Raw genomic sequence first — 21,696 nt, forward strand, 5'->3', positions numbered from 1 at the left:
AAATTGTAAAAATCCATTTTATTTACAGGACAGAAAATCTACAGTGCAATAGATTCCAGTCATTGGTGGCTTCATTTCCATATCTTCAGCGAAGTGTGCACACACATGTGCCAAGTGGTATATTGTACAATCTTGTAGCATGATTTCAGACAACAGTAGAGTTCACTGTCCAAGAAAATGCCATCTATCAACTAAGATAAAAAATGATAATTAATTATCAACATTTAACAATTATAAGAAGTTTGGATTGTAAGAATTCAAAATCCAAATCACTGTTATTCTATAGCAGGGGTGTCAAACTCGATTTCATTGAGGGCCGCAACAGGGTTATGTTTGACATTGGAGGGTTGGGGGAGGGGCTGGCTGGGGGTGGCCATGGCCAGCTTGACGTCACTCGTGTCAGGGGCACCTATGGTGGCCAAGTGCTAAGGCAGGACTTCCCTCAGACCTCACTCTCATGATCATCTTCCTTCCTTCCTTTTCTTCTTTTTCCTTCCCTCTTCCTTCTCCCTTCTTCTTCCTTCCCCTCTTCCCTTATTTTTATACTTTCTTTCTTTAGTCAAGTAACAGGAAACAAAAACAAATTTGAAAATTATTCTTCTGCAATGGTATTTAACTCCCAAGTTACATATACCTATATCTTCTATGTCTTTTGCGATAGCATTAGACGCTATCTTCTAAACTGTTCTTCTCTATTCTAGCTCATGACAATATACAACATATGTCTAGTTGCTGATAACTTGCCCTTAAACCTATGCCTCAAAATGATAAGTATTTCCAACTGTAGCAGTATCGAAAACAAAACTGAATACAAGGTGACGTTTCCAAAAATGAGATTTGGTATCACTTTCCATTTTGATAATATATCCACTGAGATGCTGCTCATCCCATTTTTCCCCGAAGTCATCACTTTCCAGGTGTGTATTGGTAGTGAACACATCTGGGTGGCATCTGGATATAGATAAGGCATTTAATGGCTCTGCAGCTTTTGGGTGCTGCACTCCAGACATTTAGCATGTTTGACAAAATTACCCAACTGAAAAAATAATCCCATCAAAATCACTGAAGTTTCTACCATGTGCATAGAATTATATATGCATGCGCTTGATAACGCAACAAGAACAACATCACAAGGAAATTAATTGTTTTAAAAGCCTGCAGGAAAATCACTTTTGAAACTTCAGTTAGTAAACGTTCATTAATTCTTGAAAAGGCTACATTCCATCAGCAAAACAGTCTCTGAACATTTAACTCACTCCAACAAAGCTCTATTCAATTTAAAAAAAAAAGATATATGGATCCCGTTAAATGCTAACTTTATATTTCTCATGCTTTGGTTACTGTATACGAATAATTGCTGAAAATATTGCAATGAATTGGAATAAATAATATCCTCACATACAAAAAAAAACACCTCATGGGTGGGTGAGAATGTGAACTCTTCTATTCATCCCTAATGCTAAACTATTCCATGGGTAATTGTAAAGAAAGAATCTTAAGAAATACCTTTGGATTTACACATATACATGCTAGGTACACTTAAGAGATTGTGTTCTACTAAGAATCTCACTGAAATCACAGTGGTTTACTTCTTAATAATTATAGAATACTAGCTGATAACCTGGCGCTGCCCAGGTATTTATTTATCCCAACCCTCCTTCCATGAATGTCACCACAATTTCTAATGTTGGATTTCCCCCCTTACTAGAGGGAGCCCCCTTGTGGAGTACTGTGAAGTTGTTACCATGGCAACTCTACAGTGCTGTACAGTAGAAGCTATTTTAAGGCAGTACAGTAGAAGCCATTTTAAGGCACAACAGGCTGTATCTTAAAACAGAACACACACACTGAGGGGTGTTAGGGGTGTCTTCCCCCCCCCACATAGTATTTGTTTCCAGAGAATAAGTAATCTGTGTACCAGGTTTGGTTGAAATTGCTCGAGGTGTTCCAGAGTTATGCTGGAACATACACACACACATACACAAAATAATAATAATAATAATAATAATAATAATAATAATAATAATAATAATAATAATAATAACAACAACAACAACAACAACAACAACAACACTAATAACAATAACAATAGCAATCATAGCAATAATAACAATAACAATAACAATGGAAATAATAATTAGGTATTATTAGGTATAATTAGATATAATAAGGTACTTGGTTGATACCTAGCAGCAGCAAACCTTATCAACCAGTAGCACCAGTCACTGGTATTTGTAATGCATTTTTGAATGTTCAGTTGGCTGAGTTTCATGTTTAATGAATAAAGTATATAATAACAATAACAATAATAATTGTTATTGTTATTGTTCCTGTCTTCCAGTTGCTCAAGGCATCTTAAGTTCTCCCTTCTGTTTTTATCTCAATAGCTCTCTAGGCTAGCTTTTGCTGAGAGACAATGATACACTACAGCAGCAGTCCACAAACCCTTGTCCATGGACTGGCATTGGGCCGCAGAATGTAGAAACACAAAGAAGCAAAGACCCACCCACAGGATACAGGTAGCATGCAAAAACACGCCCTTTTTGGTCCGTGGAAAAAAGCTCTCTCCACGGAACCGATCTCTGGTGCCCAAAAGGTTGGGGGCCACTGCCCTAGAGGTCAGAGAGCTCATAGGGCCCAGGACAGACATGCAGAGATAAATAAATAAATAAATAAATAAATAAATAAATATTTATTTCTTAGCCGCACCCTCTCCCGAAGGACTCGGGGCGGCGTACAATGAAACATATGAAATAAATATGTGGACAAAACAAACATATAACAGAGACATATACCGAGACATACACAAGGAGGAGGTCGGCTGATGAATAAAAAACAATTAGAATACAGTGATTAAAAAACCCCTAAATAATTAAATATAATTAAAATACCCAATTAAAAACCCGTCAGGAGAGATATGGTTAGATCAAAGTTGAGCCAGGCCAGCTACGCTCAGACTTCAGCATCTACATTACAGTACTCTATATAGCAACAAATCTATACTGTGAATCATCTAAAACTCAATATGAATTGTTTAAGTACTTGTTAGGACACATTTAAATAATCTGAAAATAGTTCTCACCTTCTTTGGAAACAGAAGGCTCTTCCACAAGTGGTGGAGCCTACAGAAAACACATAAATTATTTTGTAAAATGCAATGTGCTGTAAATACAAAAAAAAAATACAAAAAAATGATATAGCTTATAATCTAAAATTTGAAGATTAAAACTCCATATAGCAAAGAGAAAAAAGTTAGGGAGATAAATGTACAGGAAAATATCATAATCAATTTACTTATATGTAGTTGGGCTTAATCCCAGAGGAACTAAGTGCTTCTGTTAAAGACTTTGCAAATAATTTCAGGATGGACCTGAAAAATGGCCTTATACAAATGACCTGGTGACAGGGAACCCTTGCCCTTCGGGGATTTAAATTCTTGTGTTGTTGTAGCTTGTTTCTTTAAATAGTCTTCTTTGAATGATATTAAAATCTGCTTCCTTTGAAGCTTCATCTCACTTTTGAAATTACACCTTAACATAATTAGTACAAAAGCCTATCTGTGCAGTAAAACAAACAAACACCAGCTGTATGTATTTTGGATCCTGAATGTGTGGTTTGCAGTTTCATACTAGTATTGGGTGGGCTCCTAAAGATGAACAATAAAAGTTCTTCAAAAATTTAGAAAATTGGCCCTGAAAACAGAACAAATTTAGGCCATTTCAGAAACCATTTTTAAAGAATCGCTCTTGTGAAAAAAACCAAATGGAAACCAGCTCATCAAAAAAACTTTTTTTTTCTTTTATAAAGAAGTTCAGGTCACATTTTCTCCACTTGCACAACTGAAATGTCTGTGTGCATCAAATGGGTGTTTTATAGGATAGGATAGAATAGAATAGATTAGAATAGCATAGAGTAGCATAGAATAGAATAACAGAGTTGGAAGGGACCTTCGAGGTCTTCTAGTCCAACCCCCTGCCTAGCAGGAAACCCTACACCACTTCAGACAAATGGTTATCCAATATCTACTTTAAAACTTTCAGTGTTGGAGCATTCACAACTTCTAGAGGCAAGTTGTTCCACTAATTAATTGTTCTAATTGTCAGGAAATTTCTCCTCAGTTCTAAGTTGCTTCTCTCCTTGATTAGTTTCCACCCATTGCTTCTTGTTCTACCCTCAGGTGCCTTGGAGAATAGTTTGACTCCCTCTTCTTTGTGGCAACCCCTGAGATATTGGAACACTGCTGTCATGTCTCCCCTAGTCCTTCTTTCTCTTAAGCTAGACATACCCAGTTCCTGCAACTGTTCTTCATATATTTTAGTCTCCAGTCCCCTAATCATCTTTGTTGCTCTTCTCTCCACTCTTTCTAGAGTTTCCACATCTTTTCTACATCGTGGTGACCAAAACTGAATGCAGTATTTGAAGTGTGGCCTTACCAAGTCTTTATAAAGTGGTATTAACACTTCATGTGGTCTTGATTCTATCCCTCTGTTTGTGCAGCCTAGAACTGTGTTGGCTTTTTTGGCAGCTCATTTGGCAGTTCATTAATAGTTAAAAGGGAGCTTTTCAAAACAGCTGGGAATGTTTTTGAAAAATACTTTAACTTTACTGATGCAAAGTTAACTTATACTGTAAACAGATCACCATTTGCAGTTTTGGTTGTGTATGTGTGGGAATGTTTTAGGATATAAGCAGGTATGTGTAATTTTAGTTCTTGTTTTACTTTTAAAGATAACAATGAATCTAATATTCTTGAATGTTGGTTGATTTAAAAAAATGGGAAAATGTGTTTTATATTGCACCTCCCAAAAAAGATTGTTAAGGCTTATTACATATTCCTCTCTGCTTCCTTCTTTTCCATACTGACCTCAGCCTCCAAGATCATGAGAAACCTCCATCTGCTATTTAATTTCCAAGCTAGCGTTTTAGATTATAACAGCATTAACTCTCAATTGCCTGTGCTTCCATTCAATGGCCAATATTGAAAAGGGGACTGGAAAGGAGGAAAAAAATGTATAAACTCCCTTACAGATTGCACAATTGATTGGATGTCTTCTTCGTTGCAACAATATGGGCTAGTGCCCACCAGAAGGTTGGTGCTGGAAAGAGAATACAATTATTAAGACTTGAAGAGTAGAGAAAACAACTGTTATTTAGAGCACAAATAAGAAAAGAACAAAATAAGAGTGCAGAACAGTAAATGCTGTCCAGGATTTGAGATATTTTGTCCAATCTAACATGGAAAGTTTATAGATTAAACTGGGTCTCTCTGCACCAGTGGTGGGATACGACCAGTACGCCCCAGTACAGGTGTACCGGTGCCTGCTGGGAGCACCAGGTACCGTTCCGGTACGGTGCTACGGAGCGCCCACCCGCGCTCACCTGTATTTGAGCTGTTTGGGGCTTCTGCGCATGCCCACAGAGCATACGGTGCCTACGCGATGCTCTGCCAAGCAGCTGGAGGTTGCAGAGGCGTCACAGAGCATCGTGGGCAGTAAGTACGCATGATTGCACTGCGCGCATGTGCATGCATACTGCGTGCATTCATGTGGTGGACGCACGGCCCTGTTGCACTGCACTTTGTGCTTTGCATGGTCTCTTATTAAAAACCTGTGATCACATGATTGCGATCTGGGCACATGACAGACGGTCATAATGCCCTATTGACATGTAATTGCTGTTTGAAACCTTCACTGCAGAGAAGCAAAGTCAATGAGGAAATCAGCAGATCACAAATGGGGATCATATAATGTTGGGGCTTGAGTGCATAGGATTTGCTTAATGAAGGCAACCATAAATGCCACAACTGCCATTGTACACAGGAATGGTCTTGTAACATTATGCTTTATGACCGGCGCATCACTTAGTAATGACGTTACCTTAATTAAGTGAGGACTGCCTGTAATTCAAATTGGATTTTGACCAAACCACAATAGATGCGTACCATTTTATGGCTCCTCCATCAGCCTTTTTGTGAACCAAAGCTTTCCAGCACTCGTGGGTGGACTTGATTATGTCTAAAGCAAATGCCTGTTTACAACAACATTAAGAGGAAAAGAGACAGAAGTAAAGGTTGAAATTTTGTTTAAGCATTTCCGTTTTAGTTTTTTTTAAATACCTACTTGACCTTCAAACTTCAAAGCTTTCAGATATCAGTAACTGGCCTTTCTCACCATCATGAGATAGAAATGGGGGAAGAAAATTTCAATAAATATAGTGGGCATTCCATAACAATAGAACATATTATGGTGGTTTAAGTAAATCAGTGGGGACTACACTTTATCTGGGAAAAAGTAACTCTGCTTAGCTTTTTTCAGACTTGAAAAACTGCTTTTGGGGGGGAAAAAACCTGCTGTGACAAAAACTCGCGAATTATGTTCTTGTTTTGGCTGTGTTTAAAGCAAAGCTGCTTAGCATATGCTGAAGTTAAAAATATCAGCTCTTTGGCTGATATCTTGGAAATCTTGGAAAACATCTAAATAAGGTCACAGAAGAGCCAGATTATGACTGGAGCCAGAAGGCTTTTTTTTTCCCCTCCCCAAAGGATTCAGGATAAGGGATAGTTGGAAATACCAATAGCATTTTGATTTATACACTGCACTATAGTGCTTTAAAAACCCTCTCTGTGTGGTTTATAAATGTAAGCATATTGTCCCCAACAATCTGATTCTCATTTTACCAGCCTTGGAAGGATGGAAGGCTGAGTCAACCTTGATCTGGTCAGGATTGAACTCCTGGCTGTAGGCAGAGTTAGCAATATAGCATTCTGCAATAATCACTGCGCCACCACAGTCAAGAACACTGGTAATCATAAAGGACAAACTTTAAGGAAAGTCGCAGAAGATATCTTACCAAGTGAGTTTGTGGGTAGGAAGAACTCTGGTCTCCAGGAACTACCTGAAGGCCAGAGTTAGCCCCAAACTCACTTGCATTGAAGTTGCACTGTAAATTGGACATCACCAGATTTTCCTTGGGCAGTCTTAGAAAATTACTGCAACTGGTTACGTTATTCCTCATTATTTCCAAAATATTCTTTTTAATGCAGAAGCTAAAACTCTATCTCCCAACAAGCCAATATCTGAAGATGTTTTCATATGGATTGATTTTGGTCTTTAAAAAAAAATCCAGAGTCTTTTAAGAAAATGGAAGATTTTAACTCCTGAAGGTCTTGCATTCCAATATTAGGGGAGGGAAGTGTTAGTAAAAAAAAATAGCATTGCTAAAATTGGATCATTTTGTCACTGAATATCCCACAGTGAGACCTCATATGCTACAAGGACTGCATTCAGATTACAAATTGCCCATCCCTGTTGTAATAAAGTTGAAGATCCTTTAGAGAAGACTTAGTTCATATTTGATAGGGCTATCAGAGCTTCAAAAGAATCTAGATGAAAAAAACATGAGACATTTTGACAAAAGAACAGTGTTGTTTGTACCTTCATGACATTTTGAAGTGAAGGAAAATATTTTCCTTATGAAATGTTTTGCAGTAATGGCTTCTTTACATGATTGGAATTCTATACGATTTTACAGAGCATTAATCCAGAGAATAAATGTTTCCTAAAGAAAGTTTATCATCTTAAAGTAAGCAATTTTTCACCTTGTCTTTAAATGTGCTATTAAAAGCAAACTTATTTTCTGGCTTCCCATCTGGGACTTTATATCTTCTGAACCAGTCAACAGTAGCTTCAAGGTAACCCGGGAAAAACTTCCTGACATCATCAATATCTACAATAGGTTAAAAATGCATTAAAAAAGGGTTAAATAACAGCTTCTTCCAAATCCACCATTCTAAATATACATGTACAAGATTCTAATACGGCAATAAATCTGTCATAAATATTTCAATGGGTGAGCTCATGAAAACCCAAGTGCATGGGTTACAGATTTAATCCTCTGCTTACACAGAGCGTTACATACAGAAATACCATACAAAAATTCTGAATATAATTCAGTAATTGTTGAATGCATTTAGCTTACACTGGATTATAAAAACAATCACACAGACTCTTATACAAATTGAAGATAGATTGGATGAAGCAGACTGGAAAATTTGATAACCTGGCTACCGATTAAGCACCTTGTAATGCAAATTTTTTCCTTTAAAAGCTCAGTGTTCTAAAGTTGTGATTGGAGACAAGGCCACTTCTTTTTGTCTCCATGGCGAGGGATTTAAGAAGCTCCAGAGCAGCTAAAACATCTAAAAACACATCTATTCTGAAACACAGAATGCAGCAACCTTTTGTTCAGCCATAGTCTGTGGAATGGTCTGAGCTAACCATGGTCTGTTACTTAAACAAAGCGTATTAAGCAATAAAATCACAATAGTTCATAAAACACACTGAACTTAAGTATACTTTAGTACAGTGATGGCTAACCTTTTTCTAAAGATGTGCCAAAACTGTGTGTGTGTGTGTGTGTGTGTGCATGTATCCACCCACCTTTGCATGTGCGAGCGACCCTCATCATGCATGCGTGAGTGATCCCCGCACAGGGGTGATTTTCACCCTCCCCGGGCTCCGGAGGCTTTCTTGAAGCCTGGGGAGGGCGAAAAACAGCCCAACCGGAAGTTTGGGAACGAAATTCTGACATCATCAATATGATCCCAACCGGGAACGAAATTCTGATTTGCCCATTGGGCTGCTTTTCGCCCTCCCCAGGCTTTAAGAAAGCCTCTGGAGCCTGGGGAGGGTGAAAAACAGGCCCAATGGGCCAACCAGAAGTTTGTTCCCGGTTGGGCCTGTTTTTTGCCCTCTCTATTCTCCGGAGGCTTTTCTGAAGCCTGGAGAGGGCAAAAACAGCCTCCCCTGGAAGACCAAAAATCAGCTGGCCAGCATGCCAGAGCTGCCGTGCCGGCAAATATGGCTCTGCATGCCACCTGTGGCACACATGCCATACGTTCGCCATCATGGCTTTAGTATGTCAATCCAATTAATGATACTGATTTAGAACAGAAGAACATCTCCCCAACCAAAGGAATGAATACTAATCTGCTAATACTAATCTATGTAATTCAAGAAATCACTCAGAAGACCCAGCTCGGTATACATAGACTGAACACTTTGTTTGCTTTCAAACTCCCAAGAACCTCTGCAAAAATTGCCTTCAAACCAAGTGCATATATGATGGGGAGTAAATCATTAAAGTCACAGGTAATCATTATTTCAAGTTAAAATTAGAGATTGTCATCATACCCACTTCCTTATCCTACTTTTTTGGCATACAATCATTTACTTAAACCTAAAGGCCACGGGCAGCCGTCAACCCTTCCAAAGGATTGCCTCTTCCCTACAGAAGAAGATGGTCACTAAAAGTTGCTTTTTCAAACTGAAATGTATTTTTTTAAAAGCAAAATATCAAATGGAGCTGCAAGTATGGTAGACACCATGTGGAAGGGATGTCCATTGGCCCCACTGTAATGGAATATAGCAGGGCTGTCAAACCCAAGGCCCTGGGGCCGAATCTGGCCTGCGGGGTGCTTAGATCTGGCCCACAGGGCCGCTCTGGAAATAGCAATGGCCCCTTGCCGCCAGTGAAAACAGAACTTGAGAGAGCTGCATGTAGCCCTCCCAAGCTGTTTTCGCTGGCAAAGGAGGCCATCATAGCCAAAATCGGAGCTCAGGAGCCTATTTTCTCTCGCAGGCACCCCTGACACGAGGGATGTCAAGTTGGACAGACACACCCTAACTCCTGCCCCCCCCCCCCGCAGTCAAACACAATGATGTGGCCCTCAATGAAATCGAGTTTGATATCCCTGGTATAGAGGAATGACTTTGCAGTAAGAGGGAGGAGATGCTGCCTAGGAAACAATCAGAGAAGAGAGAACCTGGAAGCCCCGAGTGGTTTAAAGGTCAGAGAGAGAAACAGAAAAATTCCCCCAAAGGAATCATGCAGTTAAAGGTGATGGTGGCAAGATGAGGTCATTTAATTAGCAATCTTTAGCACCCTGCAGGAAGCCATATCCCAAAGCGCCTAAAAGGAGAAACCAGAGCGATTGGGTTTTTCAACCAGACAAAATGGATTATTATTATTCATTATTATTAAATACCATGGATTTTCTGAGCTTGGGGGTCATCCACACTGATAGCTATGACTTTCCAGTCAGTTTCTCCTTCATCAATAAGACCGATAATTCCAAGGGCCTTCACCTTAACAACTTCACCAAGTGTCCGAACCTTAAAACATAGAAGAGGCTGCACAATTGGTTTGTTTCCAAGACGCTATTTAAGGTGGAAAAATCAGCTGGAACAGAACTGAAAATAGGTTGAGGTAGGATGGGGAACAAAGAGGGACAGGAAGAAAATTCTGGAGGAAAACATAATTGGTTAACACCTTGAAGGAGAGAGCATTCTAGTATCAAGGCTATCCTGTGCATTTTCAGGACAGGCGGCATTTTTCTACAATAATGCTGTACCAAAGTTTTATATTTCAGCGGAATCATAGGAATAAAGGCTGAAGCTGCCACTCTTAGGCTAGAGAAGGTCATTATATAAAGGTATCTCAACTGCTTCAAGCTACAAAATGACCCACTAAATAGCCAGGCATTTCAAGCCTAAGAAATACATAGTTGTTTACTTCTTGCACTGTAGTGAGCAATCAATCAGTTTGAGGCTTTATTCTAGCTGTAATATTCTAATCTAGCCATTTTGTTTCAAAGACTTCTCCTGTTAGGTTTCGTTGAGAAACTAAGAACTAACTTTCTGGAGACTTTTGTCCAGTTGTGGAACCAGATAATAACCAGCAACTTTCCTAGACAAGCTTCATCGCTATATTAGGAAACAAATGGTTGAAACAACTAAAGTCTGCTTCTGCGGTAATTCAAACAGACCTGGGCACCAATTTCACAAACATCAATGGGATCATTGTCACCACAGCATCCTGTATTATCATCTGTATGGCTTGGATCTTCCCATGTCTGTAGGGGAGGAAAAAGGGAAATAAACGGTACCATTTATAGTTGGTTATTATTGTTTTGTTCATTTGTACACATTATTGGCATTCTGAGAAGGGAGGGTCAAGTTTTTTTTTTAATGTGTGCTACATTCTTTGACAATGATACACTACTATAATACGTTTATTATGCAATAGTGAAAACCCTGTGGCCTTCCAAATGTTTCTAAATTACCATTCCTGGCATAACTGAATAATGGCCAAATTATTGTTTTAAGGAGTGATAAAAATATAACAAGCAACTCAGAACTATTCATTTGTTATTTTGCCTGTCATAAAGGTGTTCTAACAGACATTTGTTTAAAGTTGGTTTAAGGAAGAGAATTTCAGAATTCTCAGAAATAGAGACAGGGAATGCCAACTGTGACTGCAAATCTCTATCTATATTAGCTTTAACAAATCTAAAGCAGTATTAAAAACCAGATTACTGGGGAAAGACAAATGTTTTCCTGATCTTTAGGAGCTGATATAGACCATCATTCTGACATCGATATTTGGAAAAGTAAGAACAGGTTGTAAAATCTGTTAACATTTTCAAAATGGCTACCAATTGGTTTCCCAAGTTAGTTTTTAGATTTGTCAAGAATTAAGCTTTCAAATAAATTTCGTGTAACTTCATGATAAACACAATGCAGCAATCTGACACAGCTGCAAAAACTACAATACAATATAGATTCCACTTTTCAGAAAGGACTAAACGTAAAGGTTCTCCTGGCACATATGTGCTAGTCATTCCTGACTCTAGGGGGCGGTGCTCATCTCTGTTTCAAAGCCGAAGAGCTTTGAGACTTTTCCATGGTCATGTGGCCGGCATGACTAAATGCCAAAGGCAGACGCAACGCTGCTACCTTCCCACGAAAGTGGTCCCTATTTTTCTACTTGCATTTTACATGCTTTTGAACTGCTAGGTTGGCAGAACCTGGGACAATTAACGGGAGCTCACTCCGTTACGCGGTGCAAGGGATTCGAACCGCTGAATTGCCGACCTTTCTGACTGACAAGCTCAGCGTCTTAGCCACTGAGCCACCGTGTCAGTAAGTACCTGACTAGTTCCACTTTATTTCAAATTGGTCCAACACTACCTCAAGTAATGTATTAGTACTGAGCATAACATTTAAAAAAAAAATCAGGGAAACTGAAACAAATTCAGAAAATAGTAATAAGAATGATCAGGGAAGCTGTCACTAAGTCTTCTGAAAAGAAGTGGGTATGTCTATATTTGAGAAAAGATGAGACAAGGAGAGTACTAATGCTCTTCAAATACTTGAATGAATATCTGAAGGGTTGTCACCCAGAGAACTGAGGCCAAAGTGTAGAAAAAACGGGTAACAATTTAAGTTATAGGAAGGAGGATTCCAGTTAAATATTAGCAAAATTTTCTAACAGTAAAAAGGTTATGAAGTGAAATGCTGAGCTCCCCTCTCTTGGATCTATCAAGGAGAGACAAAACATCCATCTATTAGGAAAGTTTTAATCTGGTTTCCTGCACTGATCAGAAGATTATTGGACTTGATGTCCTCTATGCCAGACCTCTATGCTATTATAAGTTGTATTTCAGCGACATCCAGAGGGTCGAAGATTCTATGTTCCAGATTAGTTGGAAGTTGGAATAGTCTTCTCAAATCTTGGCATCCTTTGGATACATCAGGACTACCATTCCCAGAATTCTGCACTATTTTGGAACTCTTAAGAACTACAGACCTGCATACATCTGAAACTGGGCCAACACAGGGGATCTATCAACTTTGAGGTGTAAATACCAATTCAATCTCAAATTATTATATCATTCTAATAATAAAATTAGGAGTGAAGCCCAAGAAGGCTGAAGAAGATATCATTTTCTTTTTTACATTGTTTTTTTTTTAATCTGCCAAAAACTTTGGCCTATACTACATATGCATCTTGCAAAAAATACTTTGGACTAAATCCAGTTTATACCCAAGGTTTTCTTTTCCCATTCTGATAATGAGACAGCAGCATACAGAGGTATATGTTCCACTTTGAACTCAATTACATTTTGAATGCAGTGTTGCAGAACATGCCCACATTCCCAATTTATATATTCCCTAGATCAGTGTTTCTCAAACTTGGCGACTTTAAGTCCTGTGGACTTCAACTCCCAGAATCCCCCAGCCAGCACAGCTGGCTGGGGGATTCTGGGAGTTGAAGTCCACAGGACTTAAAGTCGCCAAGTTTGAGAAACACTGCCCTAGATGAACAAATCCCAAAACCTTACCTGTGGGAGGGCCCCATAGTTCCAAAGGTAGCCTTTATAGGGAAAAATGTTTGCTACATATCGCAGCGTGCCTTTCTTTACATCTTGCTTAATAGGATTCAGTGGCTCCTTGGTGGCAATCTGAAGGTAGTATAAAACAGGATGGAGAAAAATTGGGAGAGACAGTGAACAAATGGCTGAGCTATTTACTCCCAGACTGAAAAAAAACTCAACACAGTTCAGACTTTATATTTCAATTTATAGTTTAGTTAATTTCTAAAAGTAGAAGATTAAAACAGAACACTTAGACAATGTTTGAAGAAAAAAAAACATGGATCTGCAGATGGGAATTTCTTCTTCTTCTAGTTTCTAGAATTTTAGAATATTAAAGTAGAATGCTAAAGACAACTTTAGGGTGAGGTTTAGAAGAAGACTTACTCAGCACGATAAACATGAAATAACAACAGATTGTTAATTTCTGAGTTCAGAGGAATATTCAGTCATGTGAAACTGGATGGGAAGTATAAACGGGAAATTGAGGTGAAACTGTATCATTAATATTAAGGGTTTTTTTAAAAAGTAATTTTCCATAAGTTGGAGGTAAGTAGCACTCAGCATAGGTTATCACTCCATTATATTTGCAGCCATTTCATTAGAAAGCAAATTTTAAATTTCCATTGTTCACTGTGGCGGGACATTGGAAATATTTTCAGTTTTGTTCCACTGAAACATGACTTACTCAAAATAACCTGCCAAAATATTTTGTGTGGGATTGGCTGTTCCATGTTCCAGAATAACACTTTTTTTTATTTTGTGCACAGGAAGAACAATACCATACAGCTTCTCAAGTGCCACAGAACCGCCCATGTGTAGTCACTACTCATAACAGACAAGTGGGGAATTCGAAAGCTATCTGCTATTTGTGTGTTCAATATAAAGAAGAGCAGCGTCAAACACTTCAAAGAGATTCCCCAACTGTGATGCCTTCCTATGCCTAGGAAGAAACAATCGCATGAAGATTTCTCTTTCAAATATACAGTAGTCAAACATGCCAATCAAGCACTGGATACAAATGTGAAGGATATTCATTCAACTTGTACGGGTGCTTTCCAAGTCCAAACACCATAGTTTATAAGAACCTCTATTAAGACATTTAGAGGGCACCTGTTTAAAAAAAGACAAACCTCTGATATTTGGAAGACACTATGAATGGATGCTCATACAATGCTTTGTCGCAACTTTTACTTCCTTGATTTGGAAGCTGCTTTACAATCTTCTAGAGTAAAATTTTCAAATTACCTCCATTTTAGCATTTGTCCATCGAGGCACTTCTACAATCATATTAAAAACAACCTAGTAATAAAGAAAAGTAAAATTTAAAAAAAAAATACCAAAACAGGTTAACATATAAAATGTACTACCCAGCCAAAGCTGTTTTCTTCTTTAGATCTAGAGAGGACAAATGATTCTCTCTCTTTCTGAGTCACATTTTAAGTTTGCAAAGTAGAGCGGGGTGTCAAATTCCATTTCATTGAAGGCTGCATCAAGATTTGACCTCGGGGGCGGGTGGATGTGACCAGCTAACATAACTCATGTTGGGGGCACCCATCTCAGGTTCCGTTTTCGGCTGCGACGGCCTCCTGCAGCACTCTGCCAGCAAAAACGGCTCTTGGAAGGGCAGCACAGGGCCCTCCCAAACTCCATTTTCGCTGGCAGAGGCACTATGGGCAGATCCTCCACTGTTTCCAGAGTGGCCCCTCGGGCCAAATCTGAGCACCCCGTGGGCTGGATCCAGCCCATGGGCCTTGAGTTTGACACCCCTGAGGTAGAGGAATACAACAACCAAAAAGAAAACGTAGCTGTCCCTAAGTGCTTCTTCCTTCCATGTAATTTATATATTAAATATTCAATTGCATTATATAATGTCCAGGGTTCAGCAAGAGACAACAATGCCTCTGAACAATTCAGCTATTAATCTTTTTATGAAAACAAATACTGAGAACAAAAGTGGGCCATCAGATCATATTGGGCATGATAAATGCACAAGTACTTGATGTGCATTAAGCACAATATCACCAGATTACCCTGGCAACAAAATTGGAACTGGGTTCCAATGGATTGATGACAGGATGAATATTCTTACAATTCTATTCCACCCCCCCACACAAAAAGAACCAAAGAATGAGCAGAAAAGGTTTCTCTTCATTTCTACAACACACAAATGCCTACGAGATCTCTTGTATAAAACTAGAGAAGTCACCATTATTCTTCCAAACAATAGGTACTGCTGAAGAGGTTACAGAATTTAAGAAATGATTATAATGTCTTGTTTACCACTTACTTCCATTGATCCAAGGTAATGCACAAAACTTAATAATTGGAAAATAAAATAATAAAAGTCTAACTCCATAATCCATATAACTTTCTATAATAATCATAACTCCATTAAATTAAAGATAGAAGACTCCGATTTACATATTTTATTGCATGAAATGGAATAAGTTGTAGAATGTAGCTCAGCTTTGATAGAAAATAATCATCATCTTTTAAATTTCTTACTCACAAATCACATTATAAATAATCTAAAAAATGGTCTACAATCGCACCTCATTTCCATTGTTCTTTGATCGTTTTGAAGGAACCTCCTCTTCCTGTGCAAGAAATCAATACAGAAGCAGTGCTCATTCATAAATATGCAGATTTAAAATATGATACTAAGCAAAATAGTCTGTCAAAAATTATCAAATTCAAACCTTAAAAAAATTAAGTCTGCTATCCTTTTTACAAGTCACACAAATCATAATTTGTGTAGTATATATTAGTAGGTATTATATTCAACAATGACTAGATTTACACATGACATCAGGCTATGAACTATGGTCTATAATTCCCAGTGGCTGCATTTCTACAACACACTTAGCTAAAACGAAGGAAAGTTTGCTTACATCAAATCTGTAGTAAACAGTATCTTTTCAGAATCACCTAATGATGAAACCAAGATTTCTCAAACTGTGATCACTAGCAACTTAGATAGGGCTGCAAAATTTATTGAAAGCTGATTGGGTTTGCACAGGCAAAAGCAAAGCAGCGTCAGAACTTGTTCCCTCTTTGCCTCAATATCAGACATGTGCAGGCAAAATGGGGAACTAAATTTGGACTGAATCTTGAGAAATTGTGATTGACAGATGTTTTTCTGCCACATGATAAATTCTGGCAAGGCACATTGTCTTAATCGGTAGTTCTGAAAAGATTGGAGAAGCACAGGTGTTAATAAAGGACTACTGATTTTTTTAAATAAATTGCCTTTCCTGCACTATTTTGACTACAGCATAGCAAAATGTAGCTTTTCAAAACAAATATTTCATTGGCTGATATAAGCAAAAGGAAAGAAAACAAATTTGCTGTAATGCTAAAATAGTCTGACATGGCTATTATACATTTGATTTCTAACATTTTCTAACATGGGAATATAGTTTGGAACCCAATTTTTGCTATATAATAGCCTAAGAAGTAGCTGATATCAGACTTTAATTATAACTATATGATTGTAGAAACTAAAAACTAGAAGTCCAGAGATTAATCCACGCCTTTTTTGGGGTGCCAAAGAGTCAGTACTTCAACAAAAAGGATATCTTTCATATTTAATTACCTCATTTGGATCAGCAAACAGAGGGATGTCATGGAATGGGGAAATGTATTTTCCCTTTGAGTTCTCTGCAAGAGAAAATAAAATTATATGCAAACAGAAAAAAACACTGAAGGATTTCAGCTGCTTTCATCTTGGAAGAACTCATGGTACTTAACTACAGAAACTATTTGTTTAGCTAAAATATATACATTAGCCATGTTCAAATATACACATTGGCCATGTTCAGACACCACTGCTTTATTGAATCACACAAAACAACCTTGAGTCTACCCATACTCCTTCTTGGCAGAAACAAATCAGGAGATCTTTAATTTACCATGATTTCTTGTTTTGTCTAGAATAGCAAACTAGACTCCAGGCTTAGGGACAGGGCTGGTGCTAGATATTCAGATGAAATCATAAACACATCCAAACCGATCTTCTGTCATCTTTACAAAATTGAAAGCAAGGAGTGGATAGTGATAACATAATTCGTGGATCAAGGCAGATTCTAAAGTGCTGCACCACCCTTATTATCAGAGATAATACTCATTTCCACCGGTCTTGCCTTTCCATCTGCTCTATATCTCAACACTATTCCCAAGGATATCACAGCCCTGTCTTTCATTTCAGGACACAACGGAGAGGAAAATGCAATCAAGTTCAAGACTGTGCAACTGAATTCACTTCCATATTCAGCTAAGGGAATCTGTGGAAGTGCAACCACTTGGTGCAGACACCTTTCAACCTTAGCTAGTTCTACATTTATGCATGCATAAATATTATTAGCCGTCACTGGGCCAAAAAAAAAAAAACCCTCTCTAAATTGTTATATAGCTGCCGCATGGGATCTGACATGTGACATTTTATACGGACTAGGAGTAGTGAAATTTGAACATATAACTCCAAGCAGACAAGGGCCAACCCGGAGATATCTTTTACACCCACATACAACCAGAAGAACAAAGACTCACATAGAAGAACTTTAATAATGGAAGAATGAAGGATGAAATTTTGATTTAATTAAGGAAATTTGAATAACAAAATAGGTGATTGGTTTTTTTGACTATTATAGTGATATGAAGGGGGGGGGAGTTAAAATAGAGATAGAAAATAGAGGGGAATAATATTAACTATATATTAATACGTTAAGATGTACAAAAGGACAGAAAGAAGGATTAGAAATGAAGGGTGATAATAAAAGGCATGTATAAATAATATGAAATAAAAGAAATGTAATATTTAGGAGTAATAAGATTATGTTTATGTGTACTGAAATGTATGATACCTAGATACCATACCATTCATGCACTGATATGTATAAAGAATACTAAAAAAATAAGAGTTTGATTGAAAAAAGAACTTTATTATTCATATCACTAAAGCGGAGAAAGCTCCAAAAAGAGACGACCAAAGTCACCTAAACTTCTTCTCCAAGGCACCGGCTTACATTATGCCTCTGCCAATGAAGAGAAAGACCCGCCTTCAAGACCGTTCCATTGGACAGAACGGAGCTGGTCCGTGCAACGTCATCAAAAAGCGTCACCAGCCAGGGGAAACTCCCTCCGGGCGCGTTCCAAAGGAATCCCAGGGCCTCCGTCGCCGGGAGCTACTTACTAAAATAGAGGCGAAACTCGGCCGAATGCAGCCGCCCCCTTTGCTCCATGTCGTACTGAGGCCGAGCCATGGATCCGCGTGGAAATCCGCAGCAACTCAGCGGCCGGGCTTGCAGAAGCCGCGTGGCTGCCTTTCCCCTGCTGGAAACGCTGCCCTGCTGAGCTGCCCAAGACAGCCGTAGGAGCCAACCCAAAGCGGCACCCGCACGCATGCTTCTGCTCTCCGCTTCTGCGGAGCTAGTCCCTCCTTCGGCGTGGCGGGTGGAGTTCGAGCATGCCCAGCAAAGCCCTCTGGACTTGCCGCCGCCTGGCTTACTTCCCCACCGAACCAGAAAATCCTGGGCAGACCTGCAAGGAGAGCAGAGTTGGAGGCGTTGCAAAGCGGCGGGAAAGGAAGGGGGAAGGCAGGCAAAGCTATAGTTGGCGGGGAAAGGTTGGAAACACCTGCGCCTTTTCGTCGGGTGCAGGTAGCTGCGGTCTCTTTCGCCACGCCGACCTAAAGGTTTGCGCGGAGCCCAAAAGAAGCCAGCCTCGGATCTCTCTGGAAACTCGGTTCTCTCTTCATTGTGGCGTCCTGACGCCGCAGACGAGAGTTTGCAGACGAAGCATGCGGAAAATAGTTAAGTTAGTTTGTCATTCATGTAATACAAGATAATATGAATAAGAACACAGAAAATGGGTACAAATAGATGGGGACAGTAGGACAGGGACGTTAGGCACGCTGGTGCGCTTATGCACGTAGGTAGGTAGGTAGATTGATAGATCTGCTAGGAAAACACTTTTGCTTGAAAGGCATTTCCCACATATAATGTAAGATTTTAAAGGAAAAAAAGAAACCCCCCTGACACCATTTAATCAGGAGTGATATGTGGGTGATTTGTTTACATTCAGATAGCGTACTATGCCATAAACTTTGGCTAATAAACCACACGCTGTTGACTTAACATTGCACTCTAGGTCACCGAAGATGAAGCCAATAGAAAAAGGTCAATTCTTCTTGATAAAAGGCAGGACGGAAAGTTCCTGGCTTGTTGAGAAAACACCATAGTCTTTTATGCTGTCTTTTAAAAAAAACCATAGGAATCAAATAAATGAAAGCAATACCATCCTCATCAAGTTTGTCAGAGTATACAGCAATAAGACAGTGGCAGGATAAAGAAGAAAGTGCAATACACCCTGTAATTATGGATAGTGCCCAGTTCTGCGAAAGTAATTTCTGACCACCACATTCTCACCACACAGTAGGTTGATGCACTCACAACAAGCCCTGGCCAATGAAAACTATGTCAGAACTTAAATCAGAACCTGATCAGCTAACACCAAGGGCCAAGCCAAGACACATCCTTTTGTTGAACTGCTCATGAAAATAGGCAAGTAAAGTACTGCACAAATCCTGGTAATTTCTGCCAGTTGCAAGAAGTTCAAATGGAAATTTCTTCCGTTTTGGAATTGAGTGAAGAGCATCTTTGCCACAGCTAAATATCCATTCTCAATACCTGATAACTGTACCCAGAGCTGAACTTTCTGTATTAAAATGGAACATTTCCTGAATACTGATCCTTTGGGCCTGGTAGTGCAAGCAGTCTTGACTAAATGATATCTGGGCACCATCAAGAGTTTATCAGCTGACATAACATTGAGGTTTGGTGCCAAAATGTAAGCTTGTAACTGCTTGAAGTACTGTTGGGCTCTGGAAATACTATTTGTCCTCAAAAAGGAAGTGGGGAGGGCCTTGTAACAAATTTGTTGCATAGATAGGCAGCTGCAGAGATTCTGTTCTTTTGAATGGACAGGACATTTGTCTCTAGGCACCAGCATCTACATTATTTTAATTTATTTTTTCCAGAATATGCTTAATTCCGGTTATTTGCCATTTCCTTTGATGGCTTTTGTCAGGGCTGCAAGGAAAGCTCCCTTGAATTTCATTAGGTGGTAATTGCTACAAATTGAACTAGTTTAGGCAACAATTGCCTAACTTTCCTATCAGAAAAGTAGTATTGCCAAATAAAAGTATAACTACTCTCATTCAAGGAGAGAGAAAAGACAGTTTGATGTAGTGGTTAGGGTACTGGCTTAGAAATTAGAAGACTGGGAATGCTAGGTATGAAAGCCGACTGGTTGACTGGGCCAGTCATTCTCAATCCAACCACTTCACAAGATTTTTATTATTTTTTTTTGCAGGAGAGATAGGAAGCAGGAGTATCAAGGATGTTTTCCACCTTGAATTATATTTTTTAATGTTTTTTTTAAAGGTGGAAAATTCCAGTTATTTTTACACATGTAACTTAGTTTTACTAGCATTTAATTCTATTAATGACAAAAACAGGAAAAAAATATAGTAAGGCCACAGAAGAAAAACCAGCCAGCCTGAGTCATTAATCTGGACCAGGATTTTATCCATTCTATCCAGAACAATTCTGTATCTTCATGAACAGCGAAAAGAGCTGTGCAGACTCTGATAAAAGCCTAAAATCTAAAATCCAGATATATACCTAAATGATGTAAGTTTGATTACTCTTCTCTTGAAAATGGATAAATCAGATGAATGTTTGCATCTCACAACAATAATCCAACTTTGTAATACTACATATTATTGCAATACCTGCTAAACATTGAAGAATATTGTAGTTGTGGACCTGGGAAATGTATTCAGATCAGGATTTAAACCTAAAAATTAGGACTTTGGACACATTCTGGTAAAAGGACGTAAAATGATATGTTTATTACCTCGATAGGTGATAGTACCTATCAAATCTTGACTGATTATGAAAAACTACATCACCTTTTACTTGGGACTATGGAACATTAGGATATTTCAGGGTTAGGCAATTTTTAAAAAATTCTGGGAGCAAGCAGTGGCCAACTGCACTGTATTGTTCCAAAGAAACTCATGAGCAGTCAAAACTGATTGAAAAGAAATGTCCCCTTTGGGTTTCTGTAGGTCAATGGGGGAATTCGAAGCAACATTTGCTGTTTCAAAAATTGTATAGAAAGAGCTAAGTATACATACATTCTCTTTCACGCACAAACACACTGCATTCTTGGCAAGTGCAGATTTACAGTGATTCAGAAATTAGTTTGCATCATAATTTTAGTGGCTTTGCTTTTTTAGTACTCCTTTCCCAAGGGGTAATTATTATTATTTTTCAAGCTCTACAAATAAACTGTTCCATTAAGTTTTTTGAGGTAATTTGGCCCCATGTTTCTCTCTGCCTCTGAGCATCTGATGTGTTTCTTTCCTTTGTTGTTTATTTTGATAATCAGATCACCACCTGTCTATATATATACAG

General features: G+C 38.6%; 1 protein-coding gene across 1 annotated transcript; it reads right to left on the bottom strand.

Annotated features, from left to right (window-relative positions):
- On the bottom strand, positions 1-19,964 carry PPA2 (inorganic pyrophosphatase 2). Its single transcript, XM_081959842.1, has 13 exons — positions 19,903-19,964; positions 18,408-18,754; positions 16,812-16,876; positions 15,769-15,813; positions 14,462-14,515; positions 13,184-13,303; positions 10,826-10,912; positions 10,046-10,172; positions 7,598-7,725; positions 5,942-6,027; positions 5,027-5,096; positions 3,083-3,122; positions 1-191 (listed from the first exon to the last, which is right to left on the bottom strand). The coding sequence occupies exons 1-13, from the start codon at positions 19,947-19,949 to the stop codon at positions 163-165; spliced, it is 1,245 nt and encodes a 414-aa protein (XP_081815968.1). The 5' UTR covers positions 19,950-19,964; the 3' UTR covers positions 1-162.
- Positions 19,965-21,696: the final 1,732 nt, after the last annotated feature.

Source organism: Natrix helvetica (assembly GCF_964273705.1).
Source record: "Natrix helvetica genome assembly, chromosome: 7".
Lineage (NCBI taxonomy): Eukaryota > Metazoa > Chordata > Lepidosauria > Squamata > Natricidae > Natrix > Natrix helvetica.